Source organism: Artemia sp. Qi Xiang Cuo, chromosome 7 (assembly GCF_049724085.1).
Source record: "Artemia sp. Qi Xiang Cuo chromosome 7, ASM4972408v1, whole genome shotgun sequence".
NCBI lineage: Eukaryota > Metazoa > Arthropoda > Branchiopoda > Anostraca > Artemiidae > Artemia > Artemia sp. Qi Xiang Cuo.
Genome location: NC_142800.1, coordinates 49,555,335 through 49,579,335, shown reverse-complemented (window position 1 = coordinate 49,579,335; position 24,001 = coordinate 49,555,335). Strand labels below are relative to the sequence as shown.

Below are 24,001 nucleotides of genomic sequence, written 5' to 3'. Positions count from 1 at the left end.
TCTACAGTGATACATTTATAATTTAGTTAATAGTTGTTTTTTTTGTAGTGTTTCTTTTGAGCATTCTGCTATATTTGTTTTGCTCTTTATTGTCGCCGGTATTTATTTCATGGCTGATTCGTTAGTTGACTGCAACATTATACGGGAGAAAGAAACATTATAGGGAGAATTTACCAGTATTTATTACGTTTTCTAATTAAATTATATTCATCTTTAAGGAAACGGCTGATTCGTTATTTGACTGCAACATTATACGAGACAAACAGAGAAATGAACTTTGTTTTCTCGATTTGTGCAGTTTCAAGGAAAAGCAAGAATTGGTATTATATCTTCCCAGTGTTTTTTTTTTTTTTTTTTTTTTTTTTTTTTTTTTTTTGCTCTAATCATGGATTTGTAATTGAACTGCCGGTTTTTAATTCTTGGGAGTTTTGCTTTTGTAGGACTCGTTTTATTTATGTTTAGTATACTAATTAATTTTGTACATAGAATTCTTAATTGTACTTAATTTAGTTCTTTGAATTGTTCTTAGTGTTATCCAATTACAATAACTTTTATGCTGTAGTATATTTCAAAATGTTAATAAAGTCTTGTCTTTGTAGAAAAAAATTTTGCATAGAGGTCTAATTATTTGGTCTTGCACGTATTGCAATTTATCCTAGTATAGTATGTGTATTTAAATTAAAAGAGTGTATTTGAAGTTGACACTGCTTTCCTGGGAAGGGGGTGTAAATTTGTACAGACGCGTTATGCTTGCATGAAAATCATTTATTCCATGCAGATGTTGACTAAAATTTTGCTGTTTAAGAAAAATAAATAGTAAAAACCAGTAAGTAGCTATAAATTGCGGTAGATTGTTTATTTTTTCACTTGTTTTAGTTGTACAAATATAGATTTGTCTAAGGCCAATAATTCCTAATGTAATCAGGTTTTTTTTTTTGAGGTGTTGATTCTCAATACTCTTGTTTTTATTGCCTATTTTGAATGCTAGCACCCTGATACTTTTTTCTTGTGTGTGTGTGTAGGGGGAGGGGGGTTTTAAGATTAAAAATAAGGGAAAAGGTTGTGCGAGGAAATAATTGGAAAAATATGCTCGTTTCTTAGGTTTTTGATGAAGCTGTCTTCTGTGGCTTCCTAATAGATATCGTATTTGGCTAGTAAATATGGGTGACATTAAATCTCCACTACGTGAGTCACTATGGACCTCTAAGAATACTTGAAATCAGCTCCAGATATCCTGTTGTAGATTAAATGTGTTACAATTAATAACTAATGTCATGTTCAACATGTTTTATCCTTGACGCAAGTTCAAATATTAGATGAAAAGCAGTGCAATGATTGATTCAAAATTCAAGTCAGCGAATCTGACTTGTGAATGGCGTTTACACAGGATGGCACAAAAGTTAGGCATTGTAGCAATAGCCATATAACTTCCTAAAGTTGAAAATTAGTCTCAATAATTGGTACTGTGTAAATAGAATATAAGATACCCTAGTTTCAACCGAAATTGGCATAGTTTAAACAAAGCCACAAGTTGTCCTCCCATCGCTAAAAATCTTAACGAGGTACTAGGAAACCCCCATCTGACTTGGAAGTCTCGGCAACTAAGATTCAACTCGAAATATATGTAGCATAAATGCTTGTATTCAAGCTTTACGCTTGACAGCGCGTTTCTCTGGCTTAATGGCTCTCAATTATTTAATTTTGAGCTAGTGTTTCCCTACTGAAAAATGGCCTCCGGCATAAAAATTCGGCGTTGCTTCTTGAAATTTTTCAGCAGTGACGAAGAATGTTCTTGAATGTTATTAAACAAAAAAATCTTTCTGCGCTTGGCGTAATGCCATCCCCTACTTTTGTGCTTTTGAAATAATAGACAGAGAAAAGGTGGTGGAGAGGGAGGGGATAGAGTGTTCTTAATATACAGTAGATCCCGCTATGATTAAGGGAAATGCAGACCTTAGACTTTGAGAGACAAATATGAACTAAGGGCAGGAGCGTCCCGAGCCTCATTTCATTGGGGGGGGGGGGGCGATCTTCGTAAATTTTACCGACGCTACCTGATTTATGCCGAATTTTCTGCAGTAATCAAGAATTTAGCTAAATTTCTGCGGATTTTACAAAATTTCTGCCGAAGTTTTCGCCTTCGGTGAAAATTTTACCGAATGCCAAAAAAGTTAGGGAGGCGGCACGCACCGCCCCCCCCCCCCTCTCGTGACGCCCCTGACTAAGGGTGTAGCTTTTTAAAAGGGGAAGGTAGTGTCAATGTGTTTAGACTGTGTCCACTTTGAAAAGTAAACTTTCAAATCCCATTAAAAAATGATCCTAAGATATCGTTTCTATTGGTTAAAAACCTTGCTTCTTTGTATGTATATTCAAACTTATTGATAGTTTTGTAGATTATTATGGTCTGTATATAATTTGTATGAGTAACCCAGTGTTTGTTTACTGAACATGCAGTATATTATCTATGCACACTATTGTAGAACTTAATGTAATCTAGTAGGAATGAATTTCTTTATTGAAATGGTTGTTACGATTAGACTTCGATTAGAAGTGTGTGTTGTTCTGCTTATTTAGGTTTTAGAAATCAAGTTCACACAGTTCCTGCGTTCTCTGTTCTTTTCTTTGGGGGAGGAGAAGGGTTGTATTCCGTGCTAAAAAATTGAAGAATAGAATTACATAAACGTTAATGGAAAACTCATTCGGATGCAAGCTCTTAAATTCATTCGTACATAATTAAATAGATAAATGTTTAATGAGAATCCCTGCAGTATAACGAAATCTAAAAATATTATGTATATTTCTCATTCCTAAATTACCGTTCAAATTGCCAGATCAGGAAGAATTTCAGAGCTATAGATTTTGCGTATCATATAATGACGGATGGTGGGATTTATTCCGCCGGCAAATCACAAAAGAGTTTGCATCCACTTCAGGCTGTTATAAAAACCATTGTAAAGTGGATTAGTAACCAATATGTAAATCTTGTATTAAGTAGGGACATGTTACAAGCTGAAAGATGTCACTTCTTTAATTTTTTCCGAATCAACACAAGTTGTGCATGAGCCAACCAACCTTTTCCTTGCAATCACTGCAGTTGGTTTAAACTCGAATTCTGTATTCATTTATCCCGCGTCCAATAAGTTTACTGCTGATTAATAAAGTAATTTTTGGCATTCAATCGCCAATTTCAATTATTGAATTGCCTTCAAAAGCACTCGTTGAAACCTATCGCAATTAGTTATTCACTTATAGTGCTTTGGAGATCAGTAAGCAATTCGTCCTTTTACAGACAGAAATTTCTTGGAATATTTATCTTTTGGTATAAGCTAACAATACTTTTGGTTAGTTTCAAAGGTTATATGGATTTGCAAGTTTTTTTTATGAAATTCATTTTGATGTCGAAAACGGGTTTAATAGAACACAATAATTACGCTTATTCAATAAGCTAGTGCATTTAATTGCAATAAACTATGTTGAACACGGGATCAATGGTTCTATTTTTAGCTACCCTATCCTAAATTTCTTTAACTCACCTTTGATCAAAGGAAGAAGAACCAAAGTCATACTCTCCGATATCTAGAAAAAGAAGATTCTATTCTTTGAATTCTGAAATCGTTTTTGTGCCCTATATTCGAGGGTTTTTATATTTAATCACAGGAAACTTCTACATTAGCAAATCTTACCTACATTGACTGAATATTTTCTAATTAAAATTGAGTCTAGCAGTATATGTTAAGACCTATTTGTTAGGACTTTTTTTTAACTCTGAATAGCTGTTTTAATTCTAAAAGGCAATCATACTTTTACAAATACTTTTTATACAATATATGTATCTACTGTATCTAGTTTATTATCTCAATTGAATTACAATCAGTTATACTAGTGGCCACATACATTCTGTTGGCATGATAAAATCAATGACCTATGGAATTCCTAGGTTTATCATCAAATCACCAATTTTCCCATATCACTGTGACATGCACAAATTTCTAAAAGAATAGTTTATGTACTTGTGCTGCTAAAACTTAGTCCAAGTAATCGACTAAGGGGAATTATTGGAAAATGTTCAACTGGTACCAGTTTTATTTTAATCTAGTCCGTTGGATTTTAAATTGTTGAATACTCAGAAACTGTGTGAACCTGGTATGTTGCTAGTTTTTTCTTAATTTTGTGTTTTGTTACACCAGTATGAACAGATCTTCGCACGGAAGATATGTATGGATTTATCGCTGTCATCAGGTCATTCTTGTACATTTTGAAAATGGGTTATTTCCTCAGTTATCTGTATGGTAGTAGTATTTTGCACCTATGATCTAATTAAGTTTCTGAAGCAATCTTACTTGATTTTTTTCGGCCTTAAGTTTGTAATCAGATTTTAATCGTTGATTCTTCTACAAGTTTCTCAGGTGTGAAGCCTCTATCGGGAGTTCTTAATCTCAAACACAAGACTGAAAAACTGTTATTTTTAAAGGGCTTTTCCTCAGCCCTGAGACGGAATATCGTTTAAATTTTACCTCATGCTAAGAATCTGAGCACAAACTAAGTAGACAGAACAAAACTTGGAAATTTAGGCATTTGTCATTCTTCTTTGAATTTGTAAAAACGAAGTGTCTGTGTCTAACTTGATCTGATGTCAATCCAATTTTACACACTATAGATCTTCACTATTATTATAAATAGCTAAATATTGTGCAACATCATGGAGATACCCCAATAAAGGGCAGGGCCTAATATTTAACCACATACATGACAGATGACATTTCTTTACTCTTATTGACTCCCACGTGACTGCAAACATAAATACTGCTAACTCTTACTCTCCTATTAAGGTGTTGGGAAGAGTTAGCTGAGATCACTCCGAGGGTTTTAGCTCTAGCTCATTGGTCAATTTTAGGCTATTGGAACGGTTAATATATTGAACTTTTTTCTGTATAGTTAAAGAAAATTACACCAATATCAGCTTCTTCTTGAAGGTAATCATACATTTCAGCTGTAGTATTTATCGATCAACTGACCGTGTATGAGCTCAATGCCAAACTGTGGAACAATTTCTATTTGTCCCCTTGTTCATGCTCATCATAAGTAGTTATACAACTTGTTATCTATTCATATATGTAAACATATTTGATTAAGAAACCTTTAAAAGTGGTCCTTCTTTAACTTGTCATTATTTGTTGTCAAGTCTAAAATCCTACTCTTTTAATATTTTTTTTTAATTAGTGATGAAATTAAGGAAATGCAGAGAAGCCTCTAAATCTAATCCACAAGTGATGCTGATTCCTTCTCAGGTCAATTACCATTGCTCAGGTTTTAATCAATATTCAACAAGTATTTTCATAGAGAAACTTTTTACAATTGGTTCATTTCTATTCATAGGCTGTAGCAGTATAGTAAGTTTAGTTGGTAATTATAATTTTTGCAATTGAAACCATGAGGTGTTGTTTATGACTGTAGAATGATTTTGATTAGCCTCTTCGCCATTAGCTGAAGTGGTTGTCCATTATCAATTGTCTCTGAATAAGATACACTGGAAAGCACTTTGCTTTCCAGTTTTTGAAGAAAAACAACAACAGGGAATATTTTTTGTTATTTCAAGGTACAAACTCTTTTGGTTCCTTGATTTTTCTTGAACTTTGGAGTCGTAGGTTATGGTGTGGACAAAGTGAATATTTAGGAAATTAAATAGAATTTCTAGCCGTTAAAAAAAAATGTTGGGTTAGAAACATTATTTATAACGCGTAAGTTAAAGTTTAAGTTAGTGTGTCCGATTGCTTTGGCAATATGAATAGTCTCAAATTAGTCACTTGATCCTTGGCATCTAATCAGCAACAGTAGAAAAATTAAATGTCCAGAAATCAAAATTTATGTTAAGCTTTAGAAATGTTAAACACACCATATTGAGTACATATTTTATTCATTTTGAAAGATGCACACAAGCCAATGTTTTTGTTCCTCGTGTTGAATTCCTATTTCTGAATATGAATTCTTCTTCAGGAGTTAGTGGTTCGTATACCAGTAAAGTGGAATACAGTTCAATAATTATCATTTTTAGTGTTGAATTTATATTTCAAGGTTGTCGGTAGTTAAGTGTTATTGCAAGTTAATGCTGCCATTATTGTTCTCTTTTTAATATATCAGTGTTTATTTTCTTCGGAGAGTTTCTCTATGCTATGAGCAACAGCTATTTAGTAATAAACATTTTGTTGGCATTTCACTTAGTTTTGAGTTCTGTAGGAAACAGAAAGTCTATTCAACACAGATTTGAAGAAATGCTGGTTTGAAAATCACGCGAAGATTTTACAGGGAACGTGAAGTCCACTGTAATGCAAATTATATGATAGATCATAAAGTTAAAGGAAACAAGAAACAATACAATCGAGGGATTTTTGGGGCACACCCACCCACTCACTACCCCTAGCACGTACCTTGCGATGTTTCCTACTATTGTTTGGGGGAGGGGTTGAATTCCAACATTTTTTTTTACAGGATATTAAGCATGTTAGTATTGAAACAGAAAAACGAAATTCAAACTGTGAAGAAACTAGGAAAAAAACAAAATTCCTGCATATTTGTTATTTAGAAACCAGAAAAAAGAATAAAAATTAAATAAAGAGACCTCGAGTTTTAAAAATAACAGTGCAACTGATTAAAATCAAAACGACTAAAAATTTCCCTGTATCAGAGGAAGACTACCACCCTCTCAACTATTCACGGTCATAATTTGCTAATATCAATATTTAGTTAATCCTACGACTCGATTGGGTCGCACCGACTAGCTCAGACAGAAAATTTTTCCCATATACTTTACAAGTTTAAATTCTCGGTTTAATATACAGGTTTGTTTTTTCCCTATAAGGATTGATAATAAAGTTATCTAAGTGTTTGAGCTTTAACAGAGTTCAAGTAAGTCGAACTTGGCTTCTGGCTAAACCTAGCTCTGGATTCTAGCTCAAACTTTGCGGATGAACGGGTCTGATTCCCAAAATTAGTGTTAGGTAAATCTCGGTATTAGTAAAAATCTCTTTGTGAATCGGTACTCAAAATACTTGTATTTTGTATCATCAGAGGGTCTGTTTTACTAATAGCGTAGTTGATGTAAAGGAACATTGATTACTTTAAACTCATGTGCAAGGTGCTGTGTAGTATTATAAGGAAGCGACTTGAAAAATATGCATTGGATCTAACAAGTTTTCGTCTTAATATGTATTAGTGTTAGAGTGAAAAATCAAGATGGTGCTTCTTGTTGGCTCATGTGACCCCTGGAGGGAGACAACCTTGAAATTTCAAGTTACAAACCTTTAAAAATGTTGCCTAACAGGAGTATGCAAAAGGAAGAGGAAATATATAGAACGTGAACAATGTTCCAATGGGAGTTCCAAGCGCAGAACTTTCAGTTCTGCTAAGATGAAAATTGAAGGAAAGCGGCCAGTGTTACAGGTCACAAAGTGATCCATTAAAAGAAAATATTATTAACTACACAATTATGCGTGGTTCACAGATTGTACAATTCTTCGAAAGTCAGAGGCCGCAAGCCCTCTTTCCCCAGCAATAGGAAGATAGGGTAAATTCAAAATTTCACATGGCAGGGCCTCTTAGAAATTAAATGTTTGGAATATAACGGGAAAAGAGCAGGCTGATTTCAAAAATTCTTTAGAACACCTTAAAACCTTATGAATTCTTGTAGTATTTTTCCAAAAACAAGTTTGCGTATAGACTCTTAATAATAAGATTTCACTTTAGGCACCATTTACAACTTCGAAGCTTCACCCGACATCCTTGCCAGTTGAAAAACAAGTTTTCTAAAAGAAATTAGGATTCTGGCGTATAACTTTGTGACGAAAAGTTTTTTTGTTTATAAAACATATGTTTGATCAACTTTTTACCCTATAAAATTTATTTTTATCGAATTCCCATGCTCATTTGATCAAACGGTTGAATCTGAATTAATCAAATGAAAAAACATTATGTAAAAGACAAAAATAAACCTGTTTGTTTAATGTGTAAAAAAAAAATTTGCTGGGATTACCTTTCAATGTGTTATAAATACATCAAAGGGAAGATTGATTCAGGATTATTATTCTAATTAAAACAACAACCAGAACTAATGGGTCTTCTGTGTATACAGAGATAGACTTCATTTCAAGGAATGGAAAGGAAATAGGAATTTGCTTCAGAATATACAACAAGAAATAAGCCTCTTTAATGCAAAACTACGATAATGCTTTTGTATTTGTTTTATGGTCATTTATCGTGAGTCTACAAAAGCTTATTTGTCCATCATATACATACTCTTTCGAGCATCATTCTTTTGCTTAATACTTCTCATCATCAAACCTTTAATTTTTCTTTGCAGGAAAAAATCAATATAAATGAACAAAATCATCGAATACCAATTCACAGAAAAGGACACATAACACTAAATTAGACTCCCCAATAAAATCATTTTTTGTCACAGACAAAACTTTGCGATAGTAAAAGCGCTGAAAGATGAGTCTCTCTCCGCTGACGTTCCACGGCACAGAAGAGAGCTCTGCAACTTGTACACACTGTTCTTTGCTCTGTAGGTATCACTACCTGAAGGAACGGGCATAGTTTAGGGATAATTTCACATTCTATCCCAGACATAAAAACTATTACTGAGGTCGTCTTAGGTACACAACTGTAACAAGAAAGGCTAATAAAATCGTCATCAAATAAATATCCCAGTCTGGCCCGAAAATGGCTGCGATATCTAATCTCGGAAAACTGAAAAAACTCTTCCATCCTTCCTGCAAAAAAAAATAAATGATTCACTCAATTTCATTTCACTGTAAGAGAATCAGTTATCCCTGGATTTACCCACATGCTTTCCCCTCTAAAGCATAACGTCTACAGCGAAAACACAGAATAATTAACATCAAATTGAACCGTTAAAACACAGAAAAAATGAATAGAATATGGTAGAGAGCAAGAAGAATAATAACAGTTTTATATCTACTCCAAAAAGAAGGAATTTATTGATTTTTGGCTGTAGATAACACGGTGATAGTTTATCATAAATATCCAAGTTTTTCAAGAGCTCGAAAAAAATGTTTTAATTGCCTTAGATCACGCAGGCCCAGAAATGTCTATGCCAGACGTCTCGGAACTGAGCAGCATCCATGAGTCCTCCCATTGAGGTTGAAGACAGCTCCACACTTCATAGGTTCTCGTAAACTGCCGTAGTAGGTTAGGTCTTGGCTGACCGTTTTTGAGCCTTCCCTCGGGGTGGCACTCACACACAATGCTTCGGAGTCGACTCTGACACACGAAGGGCGATACCAAGCTACGTCAATCGCCTATGCTTTGAATAGTCATTAACTAATAGACACGCTTCTCCAGCTGCATGTTATTTTTAAGCTTCAATAAAGTCTGTTAAGTCAAGGTACACGAACTTGCGGTTAAAAACAGACTAAATCTAACACAAGATACCCAGGAAAAATGGATATGTGACCTAGAGTATGTAGGCCTTATTTTTTTTACTAATATACTTACATGAGGTAACTAAATCTTACATTCAAACCGAGGAGGTAGATTCAAATTCCCCCGAGAAATGGAAATTTTGGCCTAAAAGGGCTTTTTTTTGTGTGAATTGGGTTCCTCCCCGTTCAACGTTTAAGTCGGACCAATGATCCAAACGTGTCATTTCCCGAGTGACTTCAACATTCGGAGAGATCAGATTGTCAAAATTGAGTCAACAGATCCAAAACAACAGATTCCCACGAAAATACGTGTAATTTGTAGTATCTTCAGGAGGAACTTAAAACGCGAAGTTCTCGGGAACAGTAAAACTATGTTCTTTGGGTATTCAAATACTAATTAGATCATGTTTTTGTTATTTCAGAACCTATTAGAAATGCGAAATGATGAGGGATATTCTCTTTTGGATTCATATTTGTTCCAAATTCGTCCTATCGTTACTTAAAACTACAATTTTATTTTCAACTGGTGAAGAAAATGTCGAATGAGTTTACAAAATCACAATCATTCTTCACCATACTGTTCCAGTTTAATTTGATGATTATTTTAAGGCTTCATTTGGACAAGTTCATTAATTTATCCACAGTGCATATTTACGTACCAGCTACTATGATGAAGTTCATTTGATTCTTTGTGGGCGGAGGGGGGGGGGGCTAAAACCTAAAAAAAATTATTTATTGGCCCATATTGTGAAACTTCCAGTGAGAGGTACTTCAGAAAAATATGGAAGCGCGATTTAACTCTTAATCTCAAATCATACGGAGAAACATTTTTAGACTAAGAATTCAATATCTTTTCTGCACAGAAGGGGTAGAAGTGCCCCCACCCCTAACAAGATTTTCGTGAATAAACCCTCTTTGAAAAGCATGTAAATTAGGACATGAAAATCAATTCTCGACAATAGAGACGCCTTGCCCTCTGGGGGGGGGGGGGGATATTTAAATCTTTTCATTTTTTCAGAGATAATTGTCGCTCTCAAAGCATTATCGTACGAAAGTTAAGCTGAAATGACAATAGTGGTTGTTGAGAAGGATGGTTTAAATATATAAAAAAAAAATGTTTTCTTTTTAAATGAAAGCAAGAGTCATGTTAAAGATTCAAACGAAAAGAAATTAAACGCACCAAAGACATTTTAGTGTGAAGTGTCGGTGGGGGGGGGGAGTAACTTTCTTGTATCACAATACTTCGAAAATAAAAGACTTGTTAGGTATTTGCTTTGGAAAATAACATTTTAAGTGCAAATGTTTTAAAAGACAGGCAAATAAAACGCATCAAATCGCCAACTGGCTATACTTGCTGCATTCAAGAAAGTATGAGTCAAACTTTAGCGTATAGGATGAAGTTGAGGGCGGCAGCCACCATCATTTATATTTTATTTCTTATAAAGCCACTGGGCAACCCGCACAAATATGTAAACAACTTTCTTAAATACTAAACATCCACCATACACAAAACCATTAGTACAAATTTATTAACAGAACTATAACTTTAATTGAGCTAGCGGTGCTTCACCACTCGCTCAGGAGACAGATCGTATCATTGTTCCCGATAGTGTGTCTTGACCGACAGTTTGAATGCAGCACATACCGTAGCCTCAGACTTTGCTGATACACCTAACTTAAAGTTATTGTCGAGATCAAAATTCTCGATTAAACCAAAAGCATACATTTTTAGGTAAACATATTAGACAATCAACTGCATCAGTTGCATTCTTTAATATTTTTAGTAATCATAAGCCCCCTCCCCTTGGTTCAAGAAAATAAAGCCTAATAATATATTTAATCAAAATAGCAAAACAACAAACTTTTTGCTATTTATCTACTAACTCTAGAGAAGCAAAAATTATTAATAGAAAAATTTGATTAATTAAAGTTTTTCTGGTTCATAAAAACAAAGGGTTGAAGAAGATCTAACTTTGTTCAAAACAAAGTTTTCTTTTAATACAGCAATGAAAAAAGGAATGGAAAACTGGAGTCAGCGGAGGAGAGTCAAAAGAAGTCAAAAACTTGAAAATTGGTCTATGAAAAAAAACTGATAGGGATGCAATAAAAATTAAGAAGATCTCATATAATCTATTAGTAAAAAAAACAGGCTCATAATAGTGATATATAAACCGACAAAAATAATCAAATTTATCCTGAATTGAAAAAACAACTTATAATAGAAAGTATCAGCCTAATAAGTAATGTTAAATAATACCTCTTTCAATCGTCTCAGGGCAACTAAAAGAGACAGCTTGATTAAGGCAAGTGCCACTGGAACCTTGGCATCGACACTTGTCTCGGCAGCCATATCATAAAACCGCTTCGCAAGATGAAGGTCCTGCAATTAAAGACGAACTAGTTAACACCACAGAACAAGGTATTGACATTTTTAATATATTTATAAGATAGGCAATAAAGCTTTTCTTGTTTTTTGTTTATATTTCTTTTCTTAATTTTTGATTTATGTTTATAAAGAAAAGATAATGACAATTATGCTGCACACAAAACAACCACCCAGGGAAGGGGGAAAGAGCCTATTTTCCCTTTTTCTACAAAATAAAAAAATTATAATTTAAGTGAAAATCTTTCACTAAATAATCAATTCATTACAAAATATTTTTCATAAGAACTATGAATTTGTATTTATCGTTTGTCTTAAAAAAGAAGAGCATTGTGGGCTGTCATTATTCAGACGATATTAAACGATCAGCTCGGGATAATTCAATAGCAAAAAGCTATAGCAATAGCAATGTCCACAATTAAAAAAACTACTTCTACTGCTACTAACAACTCACCGCAGCACCCAGCCACCCGAGGCCAACACAGCTACGCACGCTCCTCCTCCATCCCAATCTATTCAAAGCCTCCCTTTTTACGCCCGCCCATAAAGTTCCCATTTCCTTCATATCTTTATCTATTATGTCCTCCCACTTAAGACGAGGACGACCTGCTTTCCGTTTAGCCATAGAAGGTTGGCCAAAAATAACAATCTTCGGCAGTCTGTCATCCTTCATCCACACAACGTGCCCTAGCCACCTCAACCTTTCTTTCATTATAGCCCTAGAGAGCGGTATTGAACCACATTTTTTTGTATAGCCTATTGTTTGAAATACGGTCAGTCAGCCGGGTACCCAGAACAATCCTTAAGCATTTCTCTGGAAAACTTCTAGCAAATCTTCATCCGCTTTAGGAGCGCCCATGCTTCAGAGCCATATTTGACCACTGTCATCACTGTAGCTTCTAATATTCTAATCTTGGTTTGCAGACTTATCTTCCTATTTTTCCAAACTTTTTTTAACTGTGAAAAAGCACCCAGAGCCTTGGCTATTCTACTTTTAACATCTTCACTACTCCCATCATCTTTACTAATAATATTACCAAGGTAAGTGAAGCTGTCCACCTGATCAATCTTTTCATTACCCAACTTTACCTTTTCATCTCCACTTATACCTAGCCTTAGTGTCTTCTTACCATTGATCTTCAAACCTATTCTAGCACCCTGAACTCACGAAACCTATAAAAGATCATTCATTTTGCTCACACTTTCATCTAGGATGCTTAAATCAGCAGCATAATCTAAGTCCAGGACACTTTTTCCTCCCCATTTGATTCCGTGGTCTCCCATTGCCTTTCCTGTTCTCCTTAAGACAAAGTCCATCAAAATAATCCATATAAAGGGGGATAGAACACAACCCTGCTTAACTCCTGATTTAATACAAAACCAGCTGCAGCAGTGTGTTGGTAAACCTTAACCGCAGCAGTGTTATTCTCGTACATAGCACTAGTCACTTTAATGTATTTGTCTGGTGTACCATACAAGGATAAAACCTTTACTAAAGCTCTTCTTTCAACAGAATCGAAAGCTTGCTCATAATCTATAAAACTAAAGACCAAAGGTGTTTAACAACTCAGGTACTCCTCAATTATTAACCTAAGAGTGAAAATTTTGGTCGACACATCCTCCACCTTTTCTAAAACCGCACTGTTCTTCCCTTAAAACTTTATCTACAGCATCTCTCAGTTTAAAAATTATCATGTTACTAAGTAGTTTGCTACCTACAGACACCAGACTAATCCCTCGATAATTACCACACTCACTTTTATAACCTTTCTTATAAAGTGGCTTAATTAAGGTTTTCCTAAAATCGTTAGGTACTTCCCCTTTTTCAAAAATCATATTCATAATCTTCAGTAACTTATTTCTAACCTCAGAGCCACCATATTTAAGAAACTCATTTATCACCCTATCAGCACCTGGAGCCTTATTATTTTTTAGTCGTTTTAGTACTGTCGCTAATTCCTCCTCACAGAACAAATCTTCCTTCTCATCCAAGGTATCACAAACTTTTTCATTTTCCTCTATATCTCTTCCTTCAACTCTATCTCGGTTAAGAAAATTCTCAAAATGTTTGGCCCATCTCTCTTTAGTTTTTCCCTTATCGCTAATTGCGGTCCCATTCCTATCTTTAACTGGGTCTTTAACAAGTCCGCATTGAGTCGTCCCTCTCAATTTGTTAACATGCCAGTACAATATTTTACTATTATACCGTTTAGCTGCATCTTCCAGGTCCTCGACAATTTTATCCATGGCCTCCACTTCACACCTCCTTAGTTCATATTTTAACACTTTCTCCATTTTCTTTACATTTCTTTTGTTATCATATGATCTATCACTAAGGTAATTCTTGTACAAGTCCTTTCTCCTTTCTATCAAACGTAAAGCTTTTTCACTAAAATTCTTAGCTGCAGTTCTAGCTTTCTTCCGGTTTTAAACGTCAAATATACTAAAATATTCAATGCAAAAGCTACATATGTCTTCCATACTAGCTACATATATAATAAAGGCCAATAGCGGATTTTAGGTCTCACTCCCCTGAAAGACCAAATATACTTTATAAGTGAAATACTTTTTAATCCTTTTTTTTAATCAGCTGGAGTGCTCTGAAATGAAGGCTAGCTTTGATCTAGATTTGGGAATTTATCTGTTTAATTAACAAGTTGAGTTTTTGTACGAAGTAAGCTTCACAAGTTTCCAGTAACATTCTGCCTTCTAGCATTTAACCTCTTCTAGAAAGATATTTTGTGTTAAACCTAGAAACGATTGGCGTATCTGATATTTTTTTTTAATCAAATTGTTGTGATAGGAACAGCTGTAAAGTCAGTGTTTATTCATTGGGCACAATTGTGGAGCTGTATTTACTTAAATAAAGACTGGTTAGGGTTGGGACAAAATATGTATGTATGCAGTGAGGTCTAAAATTATCAGACATGATTCTGATACTAAAATGAAGTCCCTAAATGCTGTGCCTTTTTATTTAGATTTTTTTTTTCTACCCTACCCAGCGGTTTGCTTTACAACATGAAATATTTCTTGTCTTTGAAGATTAGAGTCGACATAACCTATTGAACAAGGGAATTTTGTATAATAAACTTGAAGAAGCTTCAGTTGCGAATATGAATTTTTATTAAAATGTCACAATTTTTAAGGAACAAAATATTTCCTTAAAAAGAAGGACACATAATTGAACCAAGATCCATGAACTTGACTGGCTCTTAATTTATATGTCCTTGATAAAATTCCCTACGAATAAGGAATAGTCACGAATATATGGCTAAACATTGGCTATAACTAGTCTTTTCCTTTTTGTTTTTTTCAAATGATTTTGACAGCTCAAACTAAAATATTCTAAAATTTCTTAGTACTCAAATTTCCCAAAGAAACGCAAAAAAACGTAAAAAAATGTCCACCAAATATAACTAGTACTACTAATACTACTGACCTAGGCATCTGAAAACAGTTTGTCTAAGGGTTGTTTTAGGTGCTGGTTTGGACACATTACATCAAAGAATAGGCCTTATGTGAAATTTAGTTTGACTCCACTTGGTCAATAGCTACTTTCAAAGTTTAGATGCCCAGGAAATAATATTCAGCCTTTATTGAAAAATATGATTCTTGTTTGACATTATGGATTAACTAAGGGATAGAATCAAAGCAAAGTAATAGCCATATGTATCGTCATGGATATCCCGTTTAGTATTAGAAGACAAGATACGACGAATAAGGTTAAATGAGAAGTTGTCAATAAGGAGGTGCATTGGTAATAACGAAGAGCTATCGTTCAAAGTATTGTAAATCGGAATGTTTTTAAAAATAAACTTAAGAAGCTGAGTTATGTTAGGCATGGTATCATAAGTTAGTTGCTCGCCGTGATTTTTTTTATAGTTTTCGTCGGACGGTATTTCGTGTGCATGTGTTTGTTTAGCTGATGTTTTTTTTTTCAGAAACTGAGATAAGACACTTATTACTACACTAATTTTGCAAATTACACTCACTACACTACTTTCACCTTATTACTACAGTGAAAAAATACCGAAAAATACAAACGCGAGATGGGGTTGGTGATATTTTTTTTGTGTAAAATAGAAAATACCGAAAAATACAAACGCGAGATGGGGTTGGTGATATTTTGTTTGTGTAAAATAGCGCCAGTTAAGGCTCTAGTTACCCATACTCTTTGAGTAGGAGTATAATAGATGAGTAGCTTGTTGTGTTACCTTACCTTTATTTTCCATTTTATCCTGGAATTCTTAGTTTCTTTTAGCCGAAGTGGTTCCTTAAAGTTTAATGTGGTTCCTGTGGTTTCGAAGTGGTTCCTGTTCTTAACCATTTTGCTCCTTTTGAGCAAAATATTGTAAATTTGAGCAAATTTGGTGCTACAGTGAATGAAATAAAAGAGACAAAGAGAGCTTTCGAGATTATAGTAAAGGTAGAAATGCCGTACGCTTAAGTTTTATAAAATGAAGGTTTACTCACCCCACACAAGCGACATGAGGCCCTTTGCATCAGCTTTGGCCGAATGGCTTTAATTGATTCCTGAATCCAGGAATTGCTCTACGTTTTCGTTTTGTGTTCTTTTGGATACTTGTTTTTCAACAGAATATATCTTATAACTGTGATTAGTGTGACTTCTAATATACTACCGGTATTTCCACGATATATCCTCCTATTCTTCCAAACTATTCTCAACTGCAAAAATGGCATGCGCCTTGACTCTTCTACATTTATCACCCTCATTACATCCACTCACTAAAAATACCACCTAGGCAGATGAAACTCCCCACTTGTTCAATGTTTTCGCTACCTAAGATTGTTCTTTATACTCACATATTGCTAACTTAAGCCAATTAATCTTCTCAACAATCAGTTTCAGGCGTACCCGTAGAGCAAACTCTCCGAACCTTCAACAATATACTGACTTCGTTAGCACTTTTACCTGTGGCACCCAATTATGGAAATAATAAAAGCTTAAGATAAATTTACCTTCCCCTTTAATACCTTGCTCTCTCTCGCTTTCTTAGCGTTTACTGTGTTACTAATAACAAAATCTATCAAACGGAATACGCTGTGAGTCGGTTTCTTTTCATAATAGCATTTTAAAAAGTCAAAATACTTCTAAAACATGCAGGGAAACATTTTTATTTGGTATCGATATATTTAATAAAACCAGTTTAGTTTTAATAATCAAATAGGACTCTAGTTTTCTTGACTGTTTTATTGATTTTAAGTAAATCCCTTTCATATGCATAAAAAAACAGCTGGGTGAAAATAACGCTTAATTTAAACAACATATTTAATTTTCAAGAAAGCACAAATGACGCTCTACCCTTTTTTGGCTTTGAGGGAGGAGACCACGTTACACTTATGAGGTAATTTCTGCCTGTTTTGGGTTTCATTTTTTTATTCTTGGTTATTAGCTATGTCTATTTTCAGTTTTGATATCGCTGTTTACATGAAATACCTGGTTTTTATTCAATCTTTTTTATTAAATTCGAATATGCTTCCATAAACAACCTAAAGCGATGAAACAAGGCCCCTTCCTGTGCTGCAAACAGTGCGACCCACCGGACACTCATGTACCCGAAGAGTCACTTTTGGACTTAATGGCATAATTACATAAAAAAGTATACACTAAATTGAAAAGTATACAAAATAAAGCCCTAGTCTGATTATCAATGAAAATAACACAACTACAGTACGTATTAGGTTTTCTAATGGGAAATTAAGACAACCGTAATAACAAAAGACAAAGTAGTATATTTGAAATACCCTCTTTTCATTTTTTTATAAATTGTCGGAATGAATAAATGCCCATTTCTGCCGTACATCCCATCCAAAGCGTAAATAGATTTAAACATCATAGTGACGATATCACGGAAAAGTGCATATGTAAAGTGCTTTTACTTTTGACGGCTGAGTAGTTAACAAATTTTTTTCCGTTTCTTAAAAAATTTATAACGTACATAAGAGTGCGTTTTTTCAGGTCAACAATCCTAAAAAAACAGAACAAAAGAATTGTACCTGTTTCATTCCTAATCCATTTTCATGCATCCAGCCTAGATTGAACATAGCCTGCGCGTCATGAAGTTGATCAGCCGCAATTCGGTAATGATGAGCAGCAATTTCATAGTTGACGGACGTCCCAAGTCCATAATAATAATAATCTCCTAGTTTTACTCGAGCCGGAGGATAATTCTGAGAGGCTGCACGACTCCAGTACTGCAAAGCTCTGGCATAAGTTTCGCGTTCACCAAATAAATCTACCATATCTTAAAAGGAAATATGATAATCAATTACTAAGCAACGTGACATATACTTTGTTACTAAGCAACTTGAAAAATGAAAATAAATTATGCATTATACTTACGAATAAAAGTGAGACCTACCTGCTCTGTCTGATCGTTGAGCGTAAAAAATATTCCTTATTTCAAATTATATGATCCTTCAGCTATCCAACGATAAACGAATTATTCGGTTTAGAAGCCTCGATTTCATTCCAAGGTTTCAGATAATGAGTGAAGCATCTCTATCTACAACGTTAGAATTTATTTGTTATGTTCCGCAGGATGTGTCCTTTCAAGTGAAAGTACACATGGTGCTATTTTAGTTCCGTCAACCAGGAAAACAATGTGCAAACGTTAGTTTTGATAGTGTTTTTTTTAACGCTATGAGTTCAAATAAGTTGAATTTTAAAATTTTACCAAATAAGCAAGGTCAGATAGTAATTATTTACTCATCCATCCCCATCCCACCATTCCGAATTTTTAAGCAGAAAAGTAGGCACGTGCAACCTTTTTCAACCAGAATGATACGAAGATTTTAAATTGTGTGATTGGACGACCAAATATAACTTTGACCACTGACCACTGACCCATTGACCACTATAACTCCCTTCCTTTCTTAATTTTCAGAAGAAAGGGAAACATGTTGCACCTTGTTAAAATTAAAACCATGCAATGATTTGACTGCACGATTGGAGGCACAAAAAGGCCCCGTGACCCCCCCCCCCAATGACTACCACCAGCTTTTTATAGAGAGGTAAGCATGTAGCCCCTTATTCGTATCAGAAACATGCAATTATTTCCAAGCTGTATGGATTGAAGCATAGAGTGGACCCCTGACCCCTCAGATTTCCCCCTCCAATTAACAGCTTTTCATCAGAAAGACAGGTGTGTTTGACCTCGCTTGAACTTGGATCACATAATGATTTTCAATATGTGTGATTGGAGACACAAAGTCACTCCAGCATCAAATTCACCATTAATTTCTAACAGAAAGGTAGGCAGAAGTTCTCATGCCTCTGAGCTCTGAGACAAATATTTTTTCGCAGCCTCAACATATGAAACAGATGGGAGAGCTCATTTGACCACAGACTCAAATCTCTGGTGCTATTTGGAAGGCCAGAACAGATCAGAGGGCAAATAAAAAGGTGGGCATGTTACACATTCTTGACAACAGTCATGCCCTGAGTTTCAATCTACTTTTTTTTAGGATCATAATATAGAAGGGATGGTAATAGAAAGTTGGGAACAGCCGCTTAACACTTCATGTGCTCTCTGACACCAAATTATGCAAAAAGGGCAAATAAAACAGAGCTTGTATAGATACACTTCAATAAAAACCTACAACCGTGGACATTTTGCACATTGTTAAATCAGAGTCATACAAGGATATTCAACGAATGAAGGGTCAAAAATGTGATCCTTGGGCCGGTGCCCAAGGTTTTCAGTAAAGCACGAATTACATTTAATCTTTCGGAGGGTCTGAAAGGCGGTAACATGTTTGTGGTAAATTGTAAAACATATCTGACAATTCAATTACTTTTATTGTTTTAAATACCTTTTTTTGTCACTATACCCTCCACGTTATATTTTTTTTTCAAAGTAGAGAAACCAAATTGCCAAACTAAGACGTTCAATTTAAGGAATATACTTTGTTCTCAGTACAGTGCAAATGACACTGTAGTCTTTTATGGGCGTAATATGTGGCAACACCACCCTTATTCGTGCTAATTCATTCTCGTCTTAAGTTTGATTTCATTGTTCATTTTAATTTTTGCTTGTTTTAAGCTTAATTTCTTCATTCATCCTGATTTCTGCCCGTTATATGTTTGAAAATTTACATAACCTAGATTCGGGTTGGTTTAAATTTTATATTCACTTTTATTTTTCATGGAAAATCTTAATTTTTAATTTAATTATCATAAAAGCTGTAATTTTAGCTTTGGCAGCAATTTCACAATGCAAGGTGGAAGCTAGATAAAACTAGTAGTATGTTGTCTAGGCACGCTAAGTTATCTCGCTCAATGTACATTCTTCCCTTTTGTCTATTTATCAGGTCATATTAGTTCAGAAGTCAACCCAAAAATAGTCCAATTAATTTTGTTTTTTTCTTACAGATGAAAGTGAGTTATAGACATATTTTTATCGGAAACTTTACGCCAAATGAAAGGGGAACAGTCAGATTTTTTCTTACTCCAAAAATGCAATAACAATTAATTTCTAAGCTTCAGTTTAAGCGACTTTCAAAGAGTTTCTCAAGTCAAGTTCAAGTTTCTCCCTCAAAACAAGAGTAATCAGCTGTTTTTACACAAACAAACTCTACTAGACAATTAGAACAATTTGTTCTTTAACGCTAAGCATTGCAAGCATCTCGTAGCTAGGCATGGGCTGAGAGATCCAATTGATTTCTACAATAGTCACAAGCAGGATGAAAGATTATGCCAGCCAACGTCCTTCTCGAAACTAACCGCGTGCCTACCTATTTGGTTCACGAAGCAAATTACATTGAGACATTACCTCTAACAATATGGGCAAGGTGTGAAAAAGTTTATCATACAAATGTGGCAACTTTTACCACAGCAACCAATAATTAGAACCCGAATCCTAAAATTGGTCTCAATCAGAAACCCTTATCGCTGTCTAAATTCACCAAGTGTAAAGATTTTCAAAAAGATGTCTTTATTCTACAAATTTCAGGAAAGGTCTCCCAATTTCATACTAAAAAAACATTCATTCAAAACGAAACTAGCTTATATCTTGGCTCTCCGCCAAAACAGGTAATTAGCCTTTTTCAATTCTCACACAATTACGAACTACAATCTCAGAAAATAAATATCACGATCACGATGTGAAAATAAAAGAGAAAAATGATAAACCATCACAACACATTCATGCAATCTTTCAGACATTAGTATAAAGAGCTTATTGGCCAATTTAAAGTGCCCTAAAATGTATTTCAAAGCTGACTAAAGTTGCAACTTACTTTTATCAAGGATGTATCCAGCATTACTTTGTGCAATTTCAAAGCCAAGTTCACTGAGGAACATGTATTTGTAGAGAGATGATACGATGTTTCCATCTTTATAATCTGAATAAGCTTCCATCAATAGTTCCGACCAACGACCTCGCTCAGCAACGTTTTTGTAAAGCTACAAAATACATCAAGATAGAAATGCATTATAAATTTGATTTGCAGTTCGCTTAACCAATTTCTGCTTAACCTTGTCTTTTTTGTTATTAACATTTTTTTTTAAGAAAACGTTTGAATAAATTACAAATATCAGAACAAAAAGATTATATTTAGCTTTCAGATAAACTAAACGTTTATTTTTTATTTGGAATTCTCCAAAATTGGTGTTGTTTGGGGCATATGTTAATATTAACCTACAAAAACCACAAAACAGGTGGATAAAAAATAACTTAAGCTCCAGCTTCAAATGGTCATGAATTCGAACAGGCTGTGAAAATTCAAACGGTGTTGTGACGCTTGATGTCGAACTGATTACAAAACTTATTGCTCTCATCTATAAGTAAAATTTGCTACATTTTACTTGGTTCCCAAGATAATGAGAAGTGTTTGTTTGTTTTATTTTTCCAGAATACGTTATATCTAGTTTTCTTAAATGCAAACTGATATGAATTTACAACAGCAACAACAACAAAAAATGGCAGTAGCGATATTAATAAATAACAATAGCAAATAATAAACTCACTGTTAGCGATCAACAATAAACTCAACAATGACAAATTACAACGGAGGTAAATTTAATCATTTTATCCGTCGGAGGTTTGAAAGTCAAGCCCCCAATTTGAATGATATACCCCGTTTATGATAGGTAAATACCGTTTTAATGAATAAGAAATCTAAAAAAAAAATTATAAATATTACAAACATATGGATCTTTCAAAATATCAAAACAAACTCCTAAATAGACGAATGACTTTTATTGCAGGTCATTAAACCTCCTAATTACGCTAAATAATGATTCATTATTACTAGAAAAATGTCCAGTATAAATAAAACGCAAGAAAAACAGGTTAAAATAACACGTCAAATAAATTAGACATGAAAGTGACTTTTTAAGAGAATTAGAATAGCAAATGTAAATAGAATTTTATGAAACTTCATAAAGAAGCAAATTTTAGCTCAACCTAACCTAAAACAGAAGCAAAGAATGAGCGGTTTACCATGGGGAAAACCAATGAAGAGGGTAAAAATTTACAACTGGCAAGCTTACTTCGACTGCTGTATGACAATTCCTGAGCATACCGGTTCCCGTGGCATGCATCTGAGCTAGATTGAAGAGAGCAAGAGTGGATCCCGACTGTCCAGCCAGGTTGAAATATTTTACAGCCATTTTGTAGTCTCGAGTTACCCCATTCCCATCTGAAAAGAAACCAGCGATTATAGAAAAAAATCCTGTGGTAAGGCCAGAAAGCCAAAGTAATCGAGCAATTTTTTGCCACGATTATGTACGAGATGTTACCAAATACAGAACGTTATTAAAAAATGTTCTTTTTGTACAAATATTCTCAGTTTTCATAGCTAGCAGTCGGCTCATACAGGGCTAAACGAAAGAATTGAAACCTGAAAAAAAGTAAACCCCATCCAGGCACGTACGCAGTATTTTGTTTTAGGGACGGGGCGAGGAGGGCGAATAGGCCACAGTCCTCTCCCCCTGCAATTTTATCTTATCCTATTACGGCATTACCATAAGTTCCGGTTCCATTTAAGCAGCTTTTACAGTCCAGGGCATTATCTGTCCCTAGGCTGAGTTGGTCATTTCAATGATGCTTTTTATTTTTATTTTCAAGAATATTCGTGAGTCTCTCTTTTTTTTACGTATCAATTATATTAGAGAGTCTTGGGTTAAAATTAAAGATCTCCAAGCATTTCCCATTCATTTTGTCCTAAATGAAAAACAGTTTGAATTTTTTCAGGGGCAATTGCCCCAGATAGATTTCGAAAAAATCCTTTATTTGTATCTTCATCTTTAAAAATCAGAAAAAAATCCCCCTCCCCTAGATTTTAGAAATTGCTTTTTTGTCTCATTAAACGAATCGAAAGCCTTGCCCCCCCCCCCCTCATCTCTCTTAAGTTTTTTGCAAATTGGGACCAGGAAAGGAGGAGCTATGGATTCTTTTTCTGCCTTTAATAATAGCGATTCAATACCCTTGTGTAATTCCAACTCAAACAGAGTGCCAGCTAAATAGCTTCACATTAAAAGTTGGTAGTGGGGTTGGGGGATAGAGAGGCTATGGGCCCACTTTTGTCACTCAGCCCTGCCCACTGAAAATTGTTACAAGATTCCAGTTTAAAGAAGGTGCAAAACCTCTGTCTTTCTACTAAAAGTTGAAAACAGGAGGGGCGCGTAGAGAGGTTAGTAGACACTACCGAAGGTACAACAAGCATAACTCTGCTAAAAGCTGGAAGTGGAAAGGTGGATGTTATAAGGGTCACGTGCCAAATTTGTCTCCAGTAAAACAGGTTGAAAATTGCTTATCTCACTCTTCTTCAAACAATGTGCAAAGTGCCAACCTTTGTGCTTAAAAAAAAAATTGACAAGGAGATGGGTGGAGAGGTTATAGGCCCACGTAGTGCTTCCAACTTTCTTTCACACTGAACCAGAACTCGACTAACTTTTGCACCAAAGTAGGACTTAGCTTGTTCTTTTGCAGTCTTTATCCGAATTTTTAAACTGAAGCTTTCAGTCCCTCGAAATTTCCAAAACGATGTCTCTTATAGCGAACATTTGTATAAAAAAAATTAAACAAATTAAGCACTATTAACTAAGAAAATACAATTTTATTGACTCGTCTACAGTTCCCCGCATTCAAATTTTTCTTGTGCGGACTTTTGAGCGAATCGTGAATAAATAATGGATATGGCAAACGTTTCC

General features: G+C 34.6%; 2 protein-coding genes across 2 annotated transcripts in view; one reads left to right on the top strand and one right to left on the bottom strand.

Moving 5' to 3' along the window:
- Nucleotides 1-315, top strand: part of LOC148950373 (RAC serine/threonine-protein kinase-like) — a 53,982-nt gene extending 53,667 nt beyond the window's left edge. Inside the window, exon 11 of the mRNA XM_089091579.1 lies at nt 219-315. The gene's annotated coding sequence lies outside the window, so the exon portion shown is untranslated. The remainder of the gene's footprint in view (nt 1-218) is intronic.
- An 8,222-nt stretch (nt 316-8,537) lies between these two features.
- Nucleotides 8,538-24,001, bottom strand: part of Hrd3 (HMG-coA reductase degradation 3) — a 48,155-nt gene continuing 32,691 nt past the window's right edge. Inside the window, exons 9-13 of the mRNA XM_089092359.1 lie at nt 22,340-22,488; nt 21,085-21,250; nt 17,842-18,089; nt 11,698-11,820; nt 8,538-8,768 (exon numbers count right to left, since the gene is read on the bottom strand). Of these exons, the coding sequence (XP_088948485.1) occupies nt 8,634-8,768; nt 11,698-11,820; nt 17,842-18,089; nt 21,085-21,250; nt 22,340-22,488 (821 nt within the window). The 3' untranslated portion in view covers nt 8,538-8,633. The remainder of the gene's footprint in view (nt 8,769-11,697; nt 11,821-17,841; nt 18,090-21,084; nt 21,251-22,339; nt 22,489-24,001) is intronic.